Below are 21,655 nucleotides of genomic sequence, written 5' to 3' on the forward strand. Positions count from 1 at the left end.
ATGTAAGAGATCGTGTACTCGATGGAAAAAGATAAACTTCGCGATAAGCGTTCGGCCCACTACCTATATCCCCAGTTGGCCTTTTTAATCGTCGTCAACAAAAATAATGTTCATAAATTGAGGATTTGTAAATCGTCAGCAGTGGATTTATCAAATCAGATTAATTAGGCTTTTATTTTGGAAAATAAACATACCCGGAAGAGGGAGCTGATCAGTTGTTTACAGTCCAGTGAGCTTGTATCCTGTCTGCTGTGCTGTTACAAGAACTGTGACTGAGGGTAAAAATGGACTTTTATGATTTTGGACGGATGATTAGATTAGTAAAGTTAGTAACTCTACGCGAACCGTCCGTTTACTACTGGTTTGGGTCGAATTAGTTCAAAACGTAACCAAATTAAATTGTACTGTGACATGCCTAGCAAATGCATATGGCCCCTAAATGAATGTGTGATGGAAGGCAGAGGGTTGGTGAAGCAAAGCCAGTTCTGGCAGTGACTTCGACTTGTTGCTTGATTTCCTAAACTAACCTCTCAAACAGCAACTCGGTGTTGAATCACAGTGACATCGATTATCCCCACATCCCCACTGTATGTATTATACAAGCTATAGCTACACCTCCATATCGGCTAGCGCCATTCTGTCATTAAACGTTGATGCATTTGACTCCTCCAACAGTGAACCTGCAATCCCCTGAATGGCGTCTACCAGTGATTTCCACTTACAGTTTCAAGGTCAGCATGAGTTCTAATTCTCTACTCAAAATTGTGTCCAAATATGTATCGTATCGCAGCTTGGAGGAACTTGGCCATTCATGATTTCAACCATCTTCCCCCAACAGATGCTGGCTGCCCCCCCTCCTGTGGGGTCGGATGGTGGTCATGCATTCCAGTGGACTTCCAGTACTGCACCTGCATCCCCCGTAGTCTATGCAAAGATGGCCGGCAGCACTGCTCTGATTGGTCCGACGAGTATGTTTGTCCTAAACCCAGCTAGACTGCCTGCTCCAATACCCCCAATACCAGAGACATTCATATGGAACCTAGATGTTTACAAAATACAGAACTTTATTTGTAAAAGTGCATCATACTTCATTCACTGAATGACATTCAGTAATGTGGCCAATAAAATACTAAGAGTATTGACATTCCTCGGCACCTCAGCTTGGAAATGCCAAATGGGTGGCGAAAGCAAAAAAGACTGGCTATTTAACAGCCAAACGAATCAAAAGGAAGAAGTTGGTCCCTGCCCTGAGTGTAATTCACCCTAGACGCATGCTTCAGTAGCTATTGAGCTATACAAGCCCAAGGAGGAGGGCTGTGACGACGTGGCCTTTTCTTGACGTTTTGTGAGGGGGGCTTTAGTTGAACCCCAGGTTTCCAAAAATGGATCCTCTCCCTCTTGTCGTCTTCTTCATCCGAGCAGGGACGAATGGTAAACTCAGTTGGCATTTCTGACGCACTTATTTCCCACTGATATATTACCTGTTAATAAAAAAGTTATTAAAATGACAAATTAAAAAAGAATTGCATCTGTCTTTAGTCTGTTCATGATACTTAGAGCAGCTACCTGAATGTACAGTATATTTATAACAAGAGTTTGAGGGGCTTTACCTGTTCTGCCCAACCTTCTGTTTTACAACATGAATGATCCAAGGCCTCTAAGGGTTTCTCAGACAGAACTAATCCCATCTCATCCCACAGGGTTTGCTTGAGAAACGTATCAAGCTGGAAGGGAAAGAAACGTCAGTTTGATTTTGATTACATGCCAAACTGAAAGGTCGACAGTGCACCCGAAAACAACTTTCTTACCTTCACATTAGTAGCCGACATGTCAAGCCCTTGTAGTTTTGGGAAGCATGTGAGATATCCAACTGCCCTCTCAGTGATGGGGTTATCTGTGGAACAGAGAAAAGATAGAATCATGCCCACATAATTGCTGATATTATATATATATATATATATATATACATGTTTCATTTAGCAGACGCTTTTATCCAAAACGACTTACAATTAGGGATTACAGGGACAGTCTCCCTAGAGTCATTTAAGGCTAAGTGCCTTACTCAAGGGCACACGCTAGTGGTGGTGTTCCCAGGTGGGATTTGAAGGTGAACTCATGACCTTCTAATCACCAGTCCAACTCACTATCCACTAGGGCTAGGTAGGTCACCACTACCCCTACTGATATAGGCCATCTACATGAACATGAACTTATCCCAGGCTGGAACAAAAGCATGCACACCCTGTGGATCCCCACGGTTGAGTAACACTACAGTGACTCACAGGACAGATCCAGTAGCTGAAGGCTGCTCAGTCCTCTCTTCATCATCCTGATAGGTGTAGTCAGTCTCTGTATTCCCATATCTGACAGGTTGTTTCCTCCAAGGAATAGCTGAACAAGGCTTCTGAGAAAGCAATGGCATAGAAAGGCTTTAGGGCAATTGAAAACCTTTCAAATGTCACTGACTCTCACACCAGCTCTAGTGATGACTAAAATCATCTTACCTGGACAATGAGTCGGATGTGAGATGTTGAAAAATGTCATGACTGTCCCCCAGTCTGCATCCGAAGAGATCTAGGCACTTCAAACTATGGAACGTTTTGATTTCTTCCAGCCTCTCAGACAATAAGGGAAACCTGTAGAAAGAAAATCAGTTGCAGATGACATGAGGATGATTGATAGTGAGTGAGTCGAGTAATTACTTCACATAAACATAGGCGATACAGTGGGTTCGGAAAGTATTCAGACCCCCTTACATTTTTCACTCTTTGTCATATTGCAGCCATTTGCTAAAATCAATTAATTTCATTTCTTTCCTCGTTCATGCACACACAGCACCCAATATTGTCAGAAAAACACAGACTTGTAGACATTTTTGCAGATTTATTACAAAATAAACACTGAAATATCACATGGCCATAAGTATTCAGACCCTTTGCTCAGTATTGAGTAGAAGCACATTTTTGAGCCAATACAGCCACGAGTCTTCTTGGGAATGATCCAACAAGTTTTTCACACCTGGATTTGGGGATATTTTGCCATTCCTCCTTGCAGATCCTCTCCAGTTCTGTCAGGTTGGATGGTGAACGTTGGTGGACAGCCATCTTCAAGTCTCTCCAGAGATGCTCAATTGGATTTAAGTCAGGACTCTGGCTCGGCCATTCAAGAACATTCACAGAGTTGTTCTGAAACCACTCCTTCGTTATTTTAGCTGTGTGCTTGGGATCATTGTCTTGTTGGAAGGTGAACCTTCCGCCCATTCTGAGGTCGTGAACACTCTGGAAAAGGTTTTTGTCCAGGATATCAATGTACTTGGCTGCATTCATCTTTCCTTCAATTGCAACCAGTCGTCCTGTCCCTGCAGCTGAAAAACACCCCCACAGCATGATGCTGCCACACCATGCTTCACTGTAGGGATGGTATTAGGCAGGTGATGAGCAGTGCCAGGTGTTGTCCACACATACCGCTTAGAATTAAGACCAAAAAGTTCGATTTTGGTCTCATCAGACCAGAGAATTTTATTTCTCAGAGTCTGGGAGTCCCTCAGGTGTTTTTTGGGCAAACTCGATGCGGGCTTTCATGTGTTTTGCACTGAGAAGAGGCTTCCGTCGGGCCACTCTGCCATAAAGCCCCGACTGATGGAGGGCTGCAGTGATGGTTGTCTTTCTAGAACTTTGTCCCATCTCCCCGCTGCATCTCTGGAGCTCAGCCAGAGTGATCTTTGGGTTCTTCTTTACCTCTCTCACCAAGGCTCTTCTCCCCCGGATGCTCAGTTTGGCCGGACGGCCAGTTCGAGGAAGAGTCCTGGTCATCCCAAACTTCTTCCATTTAAGGATTATGGAGGCCACTGTGCTCTTAGGAACCTTAAGTGCAACAGACATTTTTTTGTAGCCTTGGCCAGATCTGTGCCTTGCCACAATTCTGTCTCTCAGCTCTTCAGTCAGTTCCTTCGACCTCATGATTCTCATTTGCTCTGACTTTACACTGTGAGCTGTAAGGTCTTCTATTGACAGGTGTGTGCTTTTCCCAATCAATATAATTAAGCACAGCTGGACTCCAAGGAAGGTGTAGGCCCATCTCAAGGATGATCAGAAGAATTGGACAGCACCTGAGTTAAATATACATAAGTGTCACAGCAAAGGGTCTGAATACTTATGGCCATGTGATATTTCAGTGTATATTTTGTAATAAATCTGCAAAAATGTCTACAAGTCTGTGTTTTTCTGACAATATTGGGTGCTGTGTGTGCATGAACGAGGAAAAAAATGAAATTAATTGATTTTAGCAAATGGCTGCAATATGACAAAGAGTGAAAGATTTAAGGGGGTCTGAATACTTTCCGAACCCACTGTATAAGCAGGTGGCTGTGGTGGGGGGGAGTTTACCTATTTCGTAAACAAAGTGAACCAAGAACAATTTCCCCATATGCGTCGCTGAACACTTGCAGAGCCCTGGGCGCAGTATCTGGATCGGAAAAGATGAGTTTTTCTTCAGCTGCGGCGAAGAGTCTGTCACCCACTTGTTCTGGGAAGCCAACGAGAGAGTCGACGTGATGGATGTTGTCAGCGATGAACAGCAGAGAGATATCGAAAAGCGATTTGGCCGAGTATCTCAGACTGCCTTCTTGGTTGTACGTGAAAACGAAATGTTCCTTTTTCAGCCCCAGATGATTTCTTCTTCTACAATGTCTTCTATAATAATGTGATGATGAAGACGACGACGACATTGATGATGAAGATGGGGGCTTCGTTTCCGCGAGCACAATGTCATTGACACGGCGAAGTTGTCCTCTCTCGCGGACATAAATCGTGCTGCTAGAGTCAAAGTCGCCCATTTTTGTAAAATCGTCGTTAACACGAGAGCGTCTTCCCAAAGTAGATTGTAACCTTCTAACCTAAATTATTATTCGACCAGACAATCATGTCAAACTAGTAAGTAAAGCTGCTTGTGGTTCATTTCGACCGCCAGGCGCCAGCAGCTGCGCGGCGATGAACGAACGTCCTGATACTGTCCCTCTGTTTGCTGTCAAAATAAAAGTCCCAATGTTTATTTACGAGGCAAGCACTACTTTTAGGCAAGACAGAGCTTTTCATGCGCCCCCACCTGTATTAATTATAATAATTGTCGTTATTTTCCCGCGGTTGCTAGGGTTAACATCCAGTCAGTTGCTAGGGTTAACAGCCAGTGTTTACATTTCGGGGTCCTAATGAAGCCGTACTCGAATTATGATTGGTTTATCAACTAGAGCGACCAGCGATGTCCCTGAGCAGACAGACGATTAAAAACAAGTTTGTGAAAATCTCCGACATAAATACAGCTGCCAACAAATTGTTGTAGACTTAAGAGAATTACTTAATATCGTATGTAAGAGATCGTGTACTCGATGGAAAAAGATAAACTTCGCGATAAGCGTTCGGCCCACTACCTATATCCCCAGTTGGCCTTTTTAATCGTCGTCAACAAAAATAATGTTCATAAATTGAGGATTTGTAAATCGTCAGCAGTGGATTTATCAAATCAGATTAATTAGGCTTTTATTTTGAAAAATAAACATACCCGGAAGAGGGAGCTGATCAGTTGTTTACAGTCCAGTGAGCTTGTATCCTGTCTGCTGTGCTGTTACAAGAACTGTGACTGAGGGTAAAAATGGACTTTTATGATTTTGGACGGATGATTAGATTAGTACAGTTAGTAACTCTACGCGAACCGTCCGTTTACTACTGGTTTGGGTCGAATTAGTTCAAAACGTAACCAAATTAAATTGTACTGTGACATGCCTAGCAAATGCATATGGCCCCTAAATGAATGTGTGATGGAAGGCAGAGGGTTGGTGAAGCAAAGCCAGTTCTGGCAGTGACTTAGACTTGTTGCTTGATTTCCTAAACTAACCTCTCAAACAGCAACTCGGTGTTGAATCACAGTGACATCGATTATCCCCACATCCCCACTGTACAGTATGTATTATACAAGCTATAGCTACACCTCCATATCGGCTAGCGCCATTCTGTCATTAAACGTTGATGCATTTGACTCCTCCAACAGTGAACCTGCAATCCCCTGAATGGCGTCTACCAGTGATTTCCACTTACAGTTTCAAGGTCAGCATGAGTTCTAATTCTCTACTCAAAATTGTGTCCAAATATGTATCGTATCGCAGCTTGGAGGAACTTGGCCATTCATGATTTCAACCATCTTCCCCCAACAGATGCTGGCTGCCCCCCCTCCTGTGGGGTCGGATGGTGGTCATGCATTCCAGTGGACTTCCAGTACTGCACCTGCATCCCCCGTAGTCTATGCAAAGATGGCCGGCAGCACTGCTCTGATTGGTCCGACGAGTATGTTTGTCCAAAACCCAGCTAGACTGCCTGCTCCAATACCCCCAATACCAGAGACAGTGAATGATATGGAACCTAGATGTTTACAAAATACAGAACTTTATTTGTAAAAGTGCATCATACTTCATTCACTGAATGACATTCAGTAATGTGGCCAATAAAATACTAAGAGTATTGACATTCCTCGGCACCTCAGCTTGGAAATGCCAAATGGGTGGCGAAAGCAAAAAAGACTGGCTATTTAACAGCCAAACGAATCAAAAGGAAGAAGTTGGTCCCTGCCCTGAGTGTAATTCACCCTAGACGCATGCTTCAGTAGCTATTGAGCTATACAAGCCCAAGGAGGAGGAATGTGACGACGTGGCCTTTTCTTGACGTTTTGTGAGGGGGGCTTTAGTTGAACCCCAGGTTTCCAAAAATGGATCCTCTCCCTCTTGTCGTCTGGACGAATGGTAAACTCAGTTGGCATTTCTGACGCACTTATTTCCCACTGATATATTACCTGTTAATAAAAAAGTTATTAAAATGACAAATTAAAAAAGAATTGCATCTGTCTTTAGTCTGTTCATGATACTTAGAGCAGCTACCTGAATGTACAGTATATTTATAACAAGAGTTTGAGGGGCTTTACCTGTTCTGCCCAACCTTTTGTTTTACAACATGAATGATCCAAGGCCTCTAAGGGTTTCTCAGACAGAACTAATCCCATCTCATCCCACAGGGTTTGCTTGAGAAACGTATCAAGCTGGAAGGGAAAGAAACGTCAGTTTGATTTTGATTACATGCCAAACTGAAAGGTCGACAGTGCACCCGAAAACAACTTTCTTACCTTCACATTAGTAGCCGACATGTCAAGCCCTTGTAGTTTTGGGAAGCATGTGAGATATCCAACTGCCCTCTCAGTGATGGGGTTATCTGTGGAACAGAGAAAAGATAGAATCATGCCCACATAATTGCTGATATTATATATATATATATATATATATATATATATATACATGTTTCATTTAGCAGACGCTTTTATCCAAAACGACTTACAATTAGGGATTACAGGGACAGTCTCCCTAGAGTCATTTAAGGCTAAGTGCCTTACTCAAGGGCACGCTAGTGGTGGTGTTCCCAGGTGGGATTTGAAGGTGAACTCATGACCTTCTAATCACCAGTCCAACTCACTATCCACTAGGGCTAGGTAGGTCACCACTACCCCTACTGATATAGGCCATCTACATGAACATGAACTTATCCCAGGCTGGAACAAAAGCATGCACACCCTGTGGATCCCCACGGTTGAGTAACACTACAGTGACTCACAGGACAGATCCAGTAGCTGAAGGCTGCTCAGTCCTCTCTTCATCATCCTGATAGGTGTAGTCAGTCTCTGTATTCCCATATCTGACAGGTTGTTTCCTCCGAGGAATAACTGAACAAGGCTTCTGAGAAAGCAATGGCATAGAAAGGCTTTAGGGCAATTGAAAACCTTTAAAATGTCACTGACTCTCACACCAGCTCTAGTGATGACTAAAATCATCTTACCTGGACAATGAGTCGGATGTGAGATGTTGAAAAATGTCATGACTGTCCCCCAGTCTGCATCCGAAGAGATCTAGGCACTTCAAACTATGGAACGTTTTGATTTCTTCCAGCCTCTCAGACAATAAGGGAAACCTGTAGAAAGAAAATCAGTTGCAGATGACATGAAGATGATTGATAGTAGTGAGTCGAGTAATTACTTCACTTAAACATAGGCGATACAGTGGGTTCGGAAAGTATTCAGACCCCCTTACATTTTTCACTCTTTGTCATATTGCAGCCATTTGCTAAAATCAATTAATTTCATTTCTTTCCTCGTTCATGCACACACAGCACCCAATATTGTCAGAAAAACACAGACTTGTAGACATTTTTGCAGATTTATTACAAAATAAACACTGAAATATCACATGGCCATAAGTATTCAGACCCTTTGCTGTGACACTTGTATATTTAACTCAGGTGCTGTCCAATTCTTCTGATCATCCTTGAGATGGGCCTACACCTTCCTTGGAGTCTGTATTTTTCTGACAATATTCATAGCTTTCAGTCACGTGGTTTCTTCCCTAGCAACCACCAACCTGAAGGGCAAAAAGTATCATAGCAACATCGCTCAACATGGCTGCCTACTATTTAGACCACCTCACTCATGAAGAACTATCAAGATACACGACGGTGATAGGAGTGGAGGATTGACACCATTCAAATAGTGTTGGATTCCCTGTCTTCTACTCTATCCGGACACGTTGGAATTATTTTCCTAACCCCCGGAGAATCAAAGTTATTGACCTGCAAAGGGTGCCTCCTTGACCGGCTTTTCCCGTGAATAACACCGGTTATGGAGGTGGTACAAACATAAGACTATTATTGCTAAATTCACCATCAGTATACGGTCATTTTGAGCCCTTAACCACCGCGCTGACACCCCGAGAAGATATACTTTTAATATGAAACTCGATCAACCGGGCGTTCACCGGCTGCTGGACGAAACTCCCAACTCCAGCTGTCGGCGAGGGAATATTTATATCCGGGAATTCGCTCCTTGCTGTGTCCACGGTGATAGGAGTGGAGGATCGACTCCATTCAAATAGTGTTGGATTCCCTGTCATCTACTCTATCCGGACACGTTGGAATTATTTTCCTAACCCCCGGAGAATCAAAGTTATTGACCTGCAAAGGGTGCCTCCTTGACCGGCTTTTCCCGTGAATAACACCGGTTATGGAGGTGGTACAAACATAAGACTATTATTGCTAAATTCACCATCAGTATACGGTCATTTTGAGCTCTTAACCAACGCGCTGACACCCCGAGAAGATATACTTTTAATATGAAACTCGATCAACCGGGCGTTCACCGGCTGCTGGACGAAACTCCCAACTCCCGCTGTCAGCGAGGCGAGGGAATATTTATATCCGGGAATTCGCTCCTTGCTGTGTCCACGGTGATAGGAGTGGAGGATCGACTCCATTCAAATAGTGTTGGATTCCCTGTCTTCTACTCTATCCGGACACGTTGGAATTATTTTCCTAACCCACGGGAAAAAAAAGTTATTAACCCGCAAAAAGTGGGTTTTGCCCGTGGGTTTTGCCCGCAAAAAGTGCCTTTTGCCCGTCAGGTGGGCGTTTCCACTATGCTGTGACGTCACATGAAAGCTATGAATTGGGTGCTGTGTGTGCATGAACGAGGAAAAAAAATTAAATTAATTGATTTTAGCAAATGGCTGCAATATGACAAAGAGTGAAAGATTTAAGGGGGTCTGAATACTTTCCGAACCCACTGTATAAGCAGGTGGCTGTGGTGGGGGGGAGTTTACCTATTTCGTAAACAAAGTGAACCAAGAACAATTTCCCCATATGCGTCGCTGAACACTTGCAGAGCCCTGGGCGCAGTATCTGGATCGGAAAAGATGAGTTTTTCTTCAGCTGCGGCGAAGAGTCTGTCACCCACTTGTTCTGGGAAGCCAACGAGAGAGTCGACGTGATGGATGTTGTCAGCGATGAACAGCAGAGAGATATCGAAAAGCGATTTGGCCGAGTATCTCAGACTGCCTTCTTGGTTGTACGTGAAAACGAAATGTTCCTTTTTCAGCCCCAGATGATTTCTTCTTCTACAATGTCTTCTATAATAATGTGATGATGAAGACGACGACGACATTGATGATGAAGATGGGGGCTTCGTTTCCGCGAGCACAATGTCATTGACACGGCGAAGTTGTCCTCTCTCGCGGACATAAATCGTGCTGCTAGAGTCAAAGTCGCCCATTTTTGTAAAATCGTCGTTAACACGAGAGCGTCTTCCCAAAGTAGATTGTAACCTTCTAACCTAAATTATTATTCGACCACCAGACAATCATGTCAAACTAGTAAGTAAAGCTGCTTGTGGTTCATTTCGACCGCCAGGCGCCAGCAGCTGCGCGGCGATGAACGAACGTCCTGATACTGTCCCTCTGTTTGCTGTCAAAATAAAAGTCCCAATGTTTATTTACGAGGCAAGCACTACTTTTAGGCAAGACAGAGCTTTTCATGCGCCCCCACCTGTATTAATTATAATAATTGTCGTTATTTTCCCGCGGTTGCTAGGGTTAACATCCAGTCAGTTGCTAGGGTTAACAGCCAGTGTTTACATTTCGGGGTCCTAATGAAGCCGTACTCGAATTATGATTGGTTTATCAACTAGAGCGACCAGCGATGTCCCTGAGCAGACAGACGATTAAAAACAAGTTTGTGAAAATCTCCGACATAAATACAGCTGCCAACAAATTGTTGTAGACTTAAGAGAATTACTTAATATCGTATGTAAGAGATCGTGTACTCGATGGAAAAAGATAAACTTCGCGATAAGCGTTCGGCCCACTACCTATATCCCCAGTTGGCCTTTTTAATCGTCGTCAACAAAAATAATGTTCATAAATTGAGGATTTGTAAATCGTCAGCAGTGGATTTATCAAATCAGATTAATTAGGCTTTTATTTTGAAAAATAAACATACCCGGAAGAGGGAGCTGATCAGTTGTTTACAGTCCAGTGAGCTTGTATCCTGTCTGCTGTGCTGTTACAAGAACTGTGACTGAGGGTAAAAATGGACTTTTATGATTTTGGACGGATGATTAGATTAGTAAAGTTAGTAACTCTACGCGAACCGTCCGTTTACTACTGGTTTGGGTCGAATTAGTTCAAAACGTAACCTAATTAAATTGTACTGTGACATGCCTAGCAAATGCATATGGCCCCTAAATGAATGTGTGATGGAAGGCAGAGGGTTGGTGAAGCAAAGCCAGTTCTGGCAGTGACTTCGACTTGTTGCTTGATTTCCTAAACTAACCTCTCAAACAGCAACTCGGTGTTGAATCACAGTGACATCGATTATCCCCACTGTATGTATTATACAAGCTATAGCTACACCTCCATATCGGCTAGCGCCATTCTGTCATTAAACGTTGATGCATTTGACTCCTCCAACAGTGAACCTCCAATCCCCTGAATGGCGTCTACCAGTGATTTCCACTTACAGTTTCAAGGTCAGCATGAGTTCTAATTCTCTACTCAAAATTGTGTCCAAATATGTATCGTATCGCAGCTTGGAGGAACTTGGCCATTCATGATTTCAACCATCTTCCCCCAACAGATGCTGGCTGCCCCCCCTCCTGTGGGGTCGGATGGTGGTCATGCATTCCAGTGGACTTCCAGTACTGCACCTGCATCCCCCGTAGTCTATGCAAAGATGGCCGGCAGCACTGCTCTGATTGGTCCGACGAGTATGTTTGTCCAAAACCCAGCTAGACTGCCTGCTCCAATACCCCCAATACCAGAGACAGTGAATGATATGGAACCTAGATGTTTACAAAATACAGAACTTTATTTGTAAAAGTGCATCATACTTCATTCACTGAATGACATTCAGTAATGTGGCCAATAAAATACTAAGAGTATTGACATTCCTCTGCACCTCAGCTTGGAAATGCCAAATGGGTGGCGAAAGCAAAAAAGTCTGGCTATTTAACAGCCAAACTAATCAAAAGGAAGAAGTTGGTCCCTGCCCTGAGTGTAATTCACCCCTAGACGCATGCTTCAGTAGCTATTGAGCTATACAAGCCCAAGGAGGAGGGCTGTGACGACGTGGCATTTTCTTGAAGTTTTGTGAGGGGGGCTTTAGTTGAACCCCAGGTTTCCAAAAATGGATCCTCTCCCTCTTGTCGTCTTCTTCATCCGAGCAGGGACGAATGGTAAACTCAGTTGGCATTTCTGACGCACTTATTTCCCACTGATATATTACCTGTTAATAAAAAAGTTATTAAAATGACAAATTAAAAAAGAATTGCATCTGTCTTTAGTCTGTTCATGATACTTAGAGCAGCTACCTGAATGTACAGTATATTTATAACAAGAGTTTGAGGGGCTTTACCTGTTCTGCCCAACCTTTTGTTTTACAACATGAATGATCCAAGGCCTCTAAGGGTTTCTCAGACAGAACTAATCCCATCTCATCCCACAGGGTTTGCTTGAGAAACGTATCAAGCTGGAAGGGAAAGAAACGTCAGTTTGATTTTGATTACATGCCAAACTGAAAGGTCGACAGTGCACCCGAAAACAACTTTCTTACCTTCACATTAGTAGCCGACATGTCAAGCCCTTGTAGTTTTGGGAAGCATGTGAGATATCCAACTGCCCTCTCAGTGATGGGGTTATCTGTGGAACAGAGAAAAGATAGAATCATGCCCACATAATTGCTGATATTATATATTGTTATGAAGGCCCACAGTTTTAGAGCCAGTTTTAGTTTACCCGAAATTCAGCCCTTTTGCCCTGTTATTTCCTTTCTTATTTTTCATACTATTTCTGTACGTTTTATGAAGGTGTATGTATTATTATTGTAATGTTTATGTATATGTTTGATGACGTGGTATATCCGGGGTGTGTCCGTGACCGGATGCTAGGTTCGGTGGTGTATATATAAGAGACGGAAGTAGTCCGTGAGTCAGAGTGTGATGAGAATCAGAACGAGAGAGACCAAACGAGAGAGAGAGTAACGAGAAGTCAATCGAAGATGGCGGATTCAGTACCACGCACACCGTGCAGAAGCTGAAGACGCCAGGAAAGTGATTATCGAGTTCAGAGCTGTATAGCCCGTTTAGTTCTGTCCCCGTTGGACAGCCTTGCCAGCAGCCGGCTGTTAAACGTTGGACCAAGCGAGACGCCAAACTGGACAGAATCGTCGCCTCCACGAGCGGACTGCGACCGAACGCTGACTCCAACGGAGCTTCGACGTGGACCACCCGGACCTGAGCCCTTCACCCTTCGGCGCGGACTACGAAGAAGGCCCTTTCCCTCCGCGTTGCTACGTCACCCCCCCCCTTTTGTCTGCTACCTTCCTCGACGCACATGCCATCCAACCAGGCCTCAACGCGCACCACAGCCCTGGACTATAAGCCTGTTCAGGCCAGAGACTATGAGTGAGTGATTGAGTGTGTGTGTGGCCGGCGGGGAGGGAATGTATATATCTGGGGATGTATACATCAGTCATGTAAATAAATGTGTTGTTCATATGTGATACCGTTACCGTGTGTTAGTTGTTTGTATGCTAATGCTAATTACAAGGCTAATGCTAATGCTAATTCCAAGGCTAATGCTAATGCTAATTCCATGCTAATGCTAATTCCATGCTAATGCTAACGATAGTAACTGCTAGTCTAACGGTTTGCTGGCGCCCCCTGCCTGTATCCTCCTACACTGCCTATTTAGCTTTAGAGTTAGTTAGATAGCCAGCCCCTTCCTAAATTATACAGTCCTTTCAGCTACTCCCTGGCTACAATTGGTCCTTCGAGCCGGATAGGTAGTGTAGTGATAGCATGGCTGAGCGCAGCCAACCAGACCAGACAGTTACCCCCCCTTCTCCGCCCCCTGAGCCAGAGCCACGACCACAGAGAGTCCCGCGGTTGCCTCCGAGGTTACAGGAGTATGAGCTTGAGCTCGAAAGCTCACTGAGTGGTAGCGAGGAGCGCACTCCACGGGATCCAGTGGTCGGAGAGGCCGAGGTGTCCGCCGGCGCGCGGGTGGCTAGCACTGAGACAGCCCTCAAAGAGCACCAGCCTGAGGATGAGATGGCAGAACCGCAGGGTTTTGCCGTGGAAACGGAAGAACAGGAAGGAGAGGCCCGGTCCGACAGCGCCTGCGGGCGGAAGAGGGAGGGCCTCAGCCTTAACGATCTGCCTCCCAGTACGGCGCGCTCGAGACCTAGCTCCTGCCGCTCAGTGGCTTCCTACCGGTCCAGGGTTTCCGTGGGCAGTTCTGCCTCTGGGGCGGATAGCCTGCACTCCAGAGGGAGTAGTGCCGCGCTGTCCGAATGTATGCGCCAACAGGCCGAGATGGCGTTAGAGCGGGAGCGCCAACAGGCCGAGATGGCGTTAGAGCGGGAACGAATCCAGTTCGAGCGTGAACGCCTCCAGCGCCAGGAGGCGCTAGAACGCGAACGCCTCCAGATGAACGGAGCGGAACGCGCGGCGGAGAGACAGCGCCAGGAGGCGCTAGAACGTGAACGCTTCCAGATGGAGCGCGACCGCCTCCAGGCGGAGAGACAGCGCCAGGAGGCGCTAGAACGTGAACGCTTCCAGATGGAGCGCGACCGCCTCCAGATGGAGAGAGAGCAACTGCACGCGGAGAAGATGGAGGAAGTGATGCAGACCATGCGTGACGTGTGCATCAGCAGAGCTCCGTCGGCCCGTAGCTCCAGAGCATCATCCGCACGGCCCTCTCGAGTGCCATCTCCTGAACCCCCCGCCGATGGCTCCATGACCCCCGCCATGACTGTCCAACTACAGGCCCAGCTGACCACCTGGAAGGAAGAGGACCAGGGACCCGACCGCTACGCGGCCCAGAGGGAGCCAGCGTCGCTGCCCGGGAGGGGAGCCATCCCCCAAGAGCGTAGCACACCCCTAGGTCCTCCAGTGCACCAAAATGCATGCAGGCCGGACACCCAGACCGTCACTCCAGCCCCGATCATCCACTACAGGATGTTTCCCCAGGTGGAGGGACCCAAGTTCCCCTTCTTCAAGGACGAGGACAGGAGCCAGTATGTGGAGCTACGCATCTGCCTAGACACGCTCTTGGACGACTCCTGCTCCGAGTCCTACAAATATGCGATTCTCCTTCAGCATGTGAGGAACCCCAGAGCCCACAACATGGTTCTGGCCCATGCCTCCGCACCGACACCTTACACCAGAGCGCTCGCCGACTTGGATGCCCGCTACGGTCGTCCCTGGAACCACGCCCTTGCTGAACTGCAAGCCCTCGAACAGCAGGCCCCCATCAAGGATGAACGGGCGCTGGATGACTTCGCGCTCCGCGTGCACACCTTGGTTGGAATGCTGAAGACGCAGGGCCCAGCTGGCGCCAGCGAGATCAACAGCACCTCCAACGTAGAGCGGCTGCTCCGCAAGATCCCACGCTTCCGGCAGGAGAGGTTCCGGCGACAGCAGCGCGTTCGTAACCCCGGGAAGTTGGGTCTGAGCATGGCTGCCTTCGCGGAGTTCCTACTGGAGGAAGTGCATGACACCAACGTAGACGCCATGGGTTACGCTGAGCCGAAGAAGGAGAGGGAGAAGGGAGACCGCTGGGACGGGCCGAGCTCGAACAGAGGACGCCCAGTAGGAGTGCTGCACACGGAGGAGGAGCCTCGGCGGGAGAGGAAAGCCCGACCTGAGGGAAAGGATTCCTCTCAACCCCCTCAAAAGGGACGGAGAGGTCCACCGCCATGTCCGTACTGCACCAGCGAGCACTGGTTCAATGAGTGCAGTGACTTCAACCACCTGATTACTGAGGCCAAGCAGAGGTGGCTCGAGGAGAACAAGAGGTGCTGGAACTGTGGGCGCGACCATCTGGCTAAGAACTGCACCTTGAGGAGAAAGTGCAACCGCTGTGAGGAGGTCCACCTCAACATCCTACACGAGGTCTCCCTCGCCAGGTCCACGGAGGGCACCAGAAGCCCTAGGTCCGGTAGCGCACCGGAAGAGGCAACACCTGTCTACTACCTAGACCCAGCCCGGAGCAGCGGCTCCAAGGTCCTACTGAAGGTGGTGAAGGTCCGACTTCACCACAACAACGCTGTGTACGACACGTACGCCGTTCTAGACGACGGGTCGGAACGGACCATCCTTCTCCAGGGGGCAGTGCGCCAGTTGGGGCTCCAAGGGACTGCGGAGAAGCTGACTCTGCGCACGATACGTCGCGACCTTAAAGAGGTCACCGGGGCGAGAATCAACTTCTCTATCTCCCCGGCGGGGCGGCCGTCGGACAGATATCGGCTTCGGAATGTCTTCACCGCAGACCAGCTAGCGCTCTCCCGCTACGACTACCCCCTGGAGAGATTACGCGCCAGATATCCCCACCTACGGCGAGTAGACCTACATCCGATAGAAGGAGCGGAGCCAACCCTTCTCATCGGCTCGGACAACGCTGAACTGATCGTGTCGCTCCGTCCTCCGCGGAGAGGACCACGAGGCTGCCCGATGGCTGTTAAGACTGCGCTGGGGTGGGCCCTCCAAGGCGCTACCGAGGGGAGAGATAGAGACGGGAGAGCTACGTCATCCCTCCATGTCCGAACCGAAGAAGCAAACCAACCAACCGGACCGCCTGGAGTGGAATCTATTGCTGCCAGTGCACCTGGAACAGTTAGTACCACAAATGGTTCACCACAGGATGACCAACCAAAGAAGAAGTCTCTGTGGACAGAGCATAAGTCTCTGGATGGGAAGACCTACTTCTACAACACAGAGACTAAACAGTCCTCAGGGGAGAAACCAGACGACCTGAAATCTCCTGCTGAGCAAATGTTGTCTAAGTGCCCGTGGAAGGAGTACAAGTCTGACACGGGAAAGCCTTACTACTACAACTCCCAGACTAAGGAGTCCCGGTGGTGGCGCTACCGTGCCATGGCGGCAACAGCTGTTGCCGAGGAACACCTGCAGGTGGCCATGCACCCTCACGTGGCCGAGGTCAGCATTGACGCACCCGTCAACTCCGTCGAGTACACGTCAGCCATGGAAGTCTCAGCCAGTATTGTAGACGCCTCCAACGAGGAAAGGCCGGAGTTGGCGAAGAAAACGTACAAGTGGAACCCAAAAGAGGAGGCCAAGCAGGCCTTCAAAGAGCTTCTGAAGGAGAAGGGTGTTTCATCCAACGAGTCATGGGAGCAAGCCATGAGAATGGTCATCAACGACCCACGCTACAGCACCCTGCCCAAGCTGAGTGAGAAGAAGCAAGCGTTTAAGGCCTACAAGGCTAAGAAGGAGAAGGAACAAGCCAAGCAGCACAGGAAGAGGAACTGGGAGGCGCTGAAGAGCATTCTGGACAACATGGCCAACGTCACCTACCGCACCACCTGGTCCGAGGCCCAGCAGTACCTGCTGGACAACCCCACCTTCGCTGAGTACGAGGAGCTGCAGAACATGGACGAGGAAGACGCTCTGATCTGCTTCGAGGAGCACATCCGCACCCTGGAGAAGGAGGAGAAGCAGAAGACTCTGCTGAGGGAGAGAGACAACTTGTCCGAAGGTGCCGTGGTACTGGTGATCGACCAGTCCCTTCCACGCGCCGCCTGGCAGACAGGCAGAGTGACCAAGGTCCTGCCGGGTCCGGATGGAAGGGTGCGGACGGCCATCGTGGACGTTGGTGGTCGCACTTACACCCGACCTGTGGCACGCCTGATTGAGCTCCCTCAAATTACCAAGGACACTATCACCTCCTACCTCACGCTGCTAGAGCAGCCTAGCCAGTGTGCCTTCTTAGTTAACTGAAACCGAGGGTTTCATGGGGCGGCTGTTATGAAGGCCCACAGTTTTAGAGCCAGTTTTAGTTTACCCGAAATTCAGCCCTTTTGCCCTGTTATTTCCTTTCTTATTTTTCATACTATTTCTGTACGTTTTATGAAGGTGTATGTATTATTATTGTAATGTTTATGTATATGTTTGATGACGTGGTATATCCGGGGTGTGTCCGTGACCGGATGCTAGGTTCGGTGGTGTATATATAAGAGACGGAAGTAGTCCGTGAGTCAGAGTGTGATGAGAATCAGAACGAGAGAGACCAAACGAGAGAGAGAGTAACGAGAAGTCAATCGAAGATGGCGGATTCAGTACCACGCACACCGTGCAGAAGCTGAAGACGCCAGGAAAGTGATTATCGAGTTCAGAGCTGTATAGCCCGTTTAGTTCTGTCCCCGTTGGACAGCCTTGCCAGCAGCCGGCTGTTAAACGTTGGACCAAGCGAGACGCCAAACTGGACAGAATCGTCGCCTCCACGAGCGGACTGCGACCGAACGCTGACTCCAACGGAGCTTCGACGTGGACCACCCGGACCTGAGCCCTTCACCCTTCGGCGCGGACTACGAAGAAGGCCCTTTCCCTCCGCGTTGCTACGTCACCCCCCCCCTTTTGTCTGCTACCTTCCTCGACGCACATGCCATCCAACCAGGCCTCAACGCGCACCACAGCCCTGGACTATAAGCCTGTTCAGGCCAGAGACTATGAGTGAGTGATTGAGTGTGTGTGTGGCCGGCGGGGAGGGAATGTATATATCTGGGGATGTATACATCAGTCATGTAAATAAATGTGTTGTTCATATGTGATACCGTTACCGTGTGTTAGTTGTTTGTATGCTAATGCTAATTACAAGGCTAATGCTAATGCTAATTCCAAGGCTAATGCTAATGCTAATTCCATGCTAATGCTAATTCCATGCTAATGCTAACGATAGTAACTGCTAGTCTAACGGTTTGCTGGCGCCCCCTGCCTGTATCCTCCTACACTGCCTATTTAGCTTTAGAGTTAGTTAGATAGCCAGCCCCTTCCTAAATTATACAGTCCTTTCAGCTACTCCCTGGCTACATATATATATATATATATATATATATATATATATATATATATATATATATATATATATATATACATGTTTCATTTAGCAGACGCTTTTATCCAAAACGACTTACAATTAGGGATTACAGGGACAGTCTCCCTAGAGTCATTTAAGGCTAAGTGCCTTACTCAAGGGCACACGCTAGTGGTGGTGTTCCCAGGTGGGATTTGAAGTTGAACTCATGACCTTCTAATCACCAGTCCAACTCACTATCCACTAGGGCTAGGTAGGTCACCACTACCCCTACTGATATAGGCCATCTACATGAACATGAACTTATCCCAGGCTGGAACAAAAGCATGCACACCCTGTGGATCCCCACGGTTGAGTAACACTACAGTGACTCACAGGACAGATCCAGTAGCTGAAGGCTGCTCAGTCCTCTCTTCATCATCCTGATAGGTGTAGTCAGTCTCTGTATTCCCATATCTGACAGGTTGTTTCCTCCAAGGAATAGCTGAACAAGGCTTCTGAGAAAGCAATGGCATAGAAATGCTTTTAGGGCAATTGAAAACCTTTAAAATGTCACTGACTCTCACACCAGCTCTAGTGATGACTAAAATCATCTTACCTGGACAATGAGTCGGATGTGAGATGTTGAAAAATGTCATGACTGTCCCCCAGTCTGCATCCGAAGAGATCTAGGCACTTCAAACTATGGAACGTTTTGATTTCTTCCAGCCTCTCAGACAATAAGGGAAACCTGTAGAAAGAAAATCAGTTGCAGATGACATGAAGATGATTGATAGTAGTGAGTCGAGTAATTACTTCACTTAAACATAGGCGATACAGTGGGTTCGGAAAGTATTCAGACCCCCTTACATTTTTCACTCTGTCATATTGCAGCCATTTGCTCAAATCAATTAATTTAATTTCTTTCCTCGTTCATGCACACACAGCACCCAATATTGTCAGAAAAACACAGACTTGTAGACATTTTTGCAGATTTATTACAAAATAAACACTGAAATATCACATGGCCATAAGTATTCAGACCCTTTGCTCAGTATTGAGTAGAAGCACATTTTTGAGCCAATACAGCCACGAGTCTTCTTGGGAATGATCCAACAAGTTTTTCACATCTGGATTTGGGGATATTTTGCCATTCCTCCTTGCAGATCCTCTCCAGTTCCGTCAGGTTGGATGGTGAACGTTGGTGGACAGCCATCTTCAGGTCTCTCCAGAGATGCTCAATTGGATTTAAGTCAGGACTGGCTCGGCCATTCAAGAACATTCACAGAGTTGTTCTGAAACCACTCCTTCGTTATTTTAGCTGTGTGCTTGGGATCATTGTCTTGTTGGAAGGTGAACCTCCGGCCCATTCTGAGGTCGTGAACACTCTGGAAAAGGTTTTTGGCCAGGATATCAATGTACTTGGCTGCATTCATCTTTCCTTCAATTGCAACCAGTCGTCCTGTCCCTGCAGCTGAAAAACACCCCCACAGCATGATGCTGCCACACCATGCTTCACTGTAGGGATGGTATTAGGCAGGTGATGAGCAGTGCCAGGTGTTGTCCACACATACCGCTTAGAATTAAGACCAAAAAGTTCGATTTTGGTCTCATCAGACCAGAGAATTTTATTTCTCAGAGTCTGGGAGTCCTTCATGTGTTTTTTGGCAAACTCGATGCAGGCTTTCATGTGTTTTGCACTGAGAAGAGGCTTCCGTCGGGCCACTCTGCCATAAAGCCCCGACTGATGGAGGGCTGCAGTGATGGTTGTCTTTCTAGAACTTTGTCCCATCTCCCCGCTGCATCTCTGGAGCTCAGCCAGAGTGATCTTTGGGTTCTTCTTTACCTCTCTTACCAAGGCTCTTCTCCCCCGGATGCTCAGTTTGGCCGGACGGCCAGTTCGAGGAAGAGTCCTGGTCATCCCAAACTTCTTCCATTTAAGGATTATGGAGGCCACTGTGCTCTTAGGAACCTTAAGTGCAACAGACATTTTTTTGTAGCCTTGGCCAGATCTGTGCCTTGCCACAATTCTGTCTCTCAGCTCTTCAGTCAGTTCCTTCGACCTCATGATTCTCATTTGCTCTGACTTTACACTGTGAGCTGTAAGGTCTTCTATTGACAGGTGTGTGCTTTTCCCAATCAAGTCCAAGTCACAGCTGGACTCCAAGGAAGGTGTAGGCCCATCTCAAGGATGATGAGTTAAATATACAAGTGTCACAGCAAAGGGTCTGAATACTTATGGCCATGTGATATTTCAGTGTTTATTTTGTAATAAATCTGCAAAAATGTCTACAAGTCTGTGTTTTTCTGACAATATTGGGTGCTGTGTGTGCATGAACGAGGGAAAAAATGAAATTAATTGATTTTAGCAAATGGCTGCAATATGACAAAGAGTGAAAGATTTAAGGGGGTCTGAATACTTTCCGAACCCACTGTATAAGCAGGTGGCTGTGGTGGGGGGGGGGGGGGGGCGTTTACCTATTTCGTAAACAAAGTGAACCGAGAACAATTTCCCCATATGCGTCGCTGAATACTTGCAGAGCCCTGGGCGCAGTATCTGGACGGGAAAACATGAGTTTTTCTTCAGCTGCGGCGAAGAGTCTGTCAGCCACTTGTTCTGGGAAGCCGACGAGAGAGTCGACGTGATGGACGTTGTCAGCGATGAACAGCAGAGAGATATCGAAAAGCGATTTGGCCGAGTATCTCAGACTGCCTTCTTGGTTGTAAGTGAAAACGAAATGTCCCTTTGTCACCCCGCAAGATGATGATGAAGATGGGGGCTTCGTTTTCGCGAGCACATTGTCATTGAGACGAAGTTGTCTTCTCTCGCGGTCGCGGACAAATTTTTTGAAAATCGAGTCAAAGTCAAAGTCGCCCATTTTTGCAAAATCGTCGTTAATACGAGAGCGTCTTTCCCAAAGTAGATTGTAA

The 21,655-nt window shown here is 47.0% G+C and overlaps 3 protein-coding genes and 1 long non-coding RNA gene across 4 annotated transcripts; 1 reads left to right on the top strand and 3 right to left on the bottom strand.

Annotated features, from left to right (window-relative positions):
- Window positions 1–901: 901 nt before the first annotated feature.
- LOC308172264 (leucine-rich repeat-containing protein 42-like) lies at window positions 902–4,907 on the bottom strand. The gene is made up of 6 exons (XM_080547174.1): window positions 4,386–4,907; window positions 2,505–2,636; window positions 2,283–2,404; window positions 1,809–1,894; window positions 1,611–1,724; window positions 902–1,481 (listed from the first exon to the last, which is right to left on the bottom strand). The coding sequence occupies exons 1-6, from the start codon at window positions 4,832–4,834 to the stop codon at window positions 1,284–1,286; spliced, it is 1,101 nt and encodes a 366-aa protein (XP_080403300.1). The 5' UTR covers window positions 4,835–4,907; the 3' UTR covers window positions 902–1,283.
- A 661-nt stretch (window positions 4,908–5,568) lies between these two features.
- Window positions 5,569–6,742, top strand: LOC308171613. The gene is made up of 3 exons (XR_013937844.1): window positions 5,569–5,640; window positions 6,043–6,098; window positions 6,206–6,742. It is a non-coding gene; the product is annotated as an uncharacterized lncRNA (long non-coding RNA).
- Window positions 6,655–10,271, bottom strand: LOC308171612 (leucine-rich repeat-containing protein 42-like; the record flags this gene model as incomplete). Its single annotated transcript, XM_080546488.1, has 6 exons — window positions 9,680–10,271; window positions 7,869–8,000; window positions 7,647–7,768; window positions 7,165–7,250; window positions 6,967–7,080; window positions 6,655–6,837 (listed from the first exon to the last, which is right to left on the bottom strand). The coding sequence occupies exons 1-6, from the start codon at window positions 10,126–10,128 to the stop codon at window positions 6,655–6,657; spliced, it is 1,086 nt and encodes a 361-aa protein (XP_080402614.1). The 5' UTR covers window positions 10,129–10,271.
- A 1,223-nt stretch (window positions 10,272–11,494) lies between these two features.
- On the bottom strand, window positions 11,495–21,603 carry LOC308172093 (leucine-rich repeat-containing protein 42-like; the record flags this gene model as incomplete). Its single annotated transcript, XM_080547003.1, has 6 exons — window positions 11,495–12,137; window positions 12,267–12,380; window positions 12,465–12,550; window positions 19,121–19,242; window positions 19,344–19,475; window positions 21,203–21,603. 6 exons carry the CDS (start codon window positions 21,601–21,603, stop codon window positions 11,940–11,942), a joined length of 1,053 nt encoding a protein of 350 aa, XP_080403129.1. The 3' UTR covers window positions 11,495–11,939.
- Between the last annotated feature and the right edge of the window lie 52 nt (window positions 21,604–21,655).

The sequence above is a fragment of the Nansenia antarctica genome (genome assembly GCF_963989245.1).
Source record: "Nansenia antarctica genome assembly, chromosome: 16".
Lineage (NCBI taxonomy): Eukaryota > Metazoa > Chordata > Actinopteri > Argentiniformes > Microstomatidae > Nansenia > Nansenia antarctica.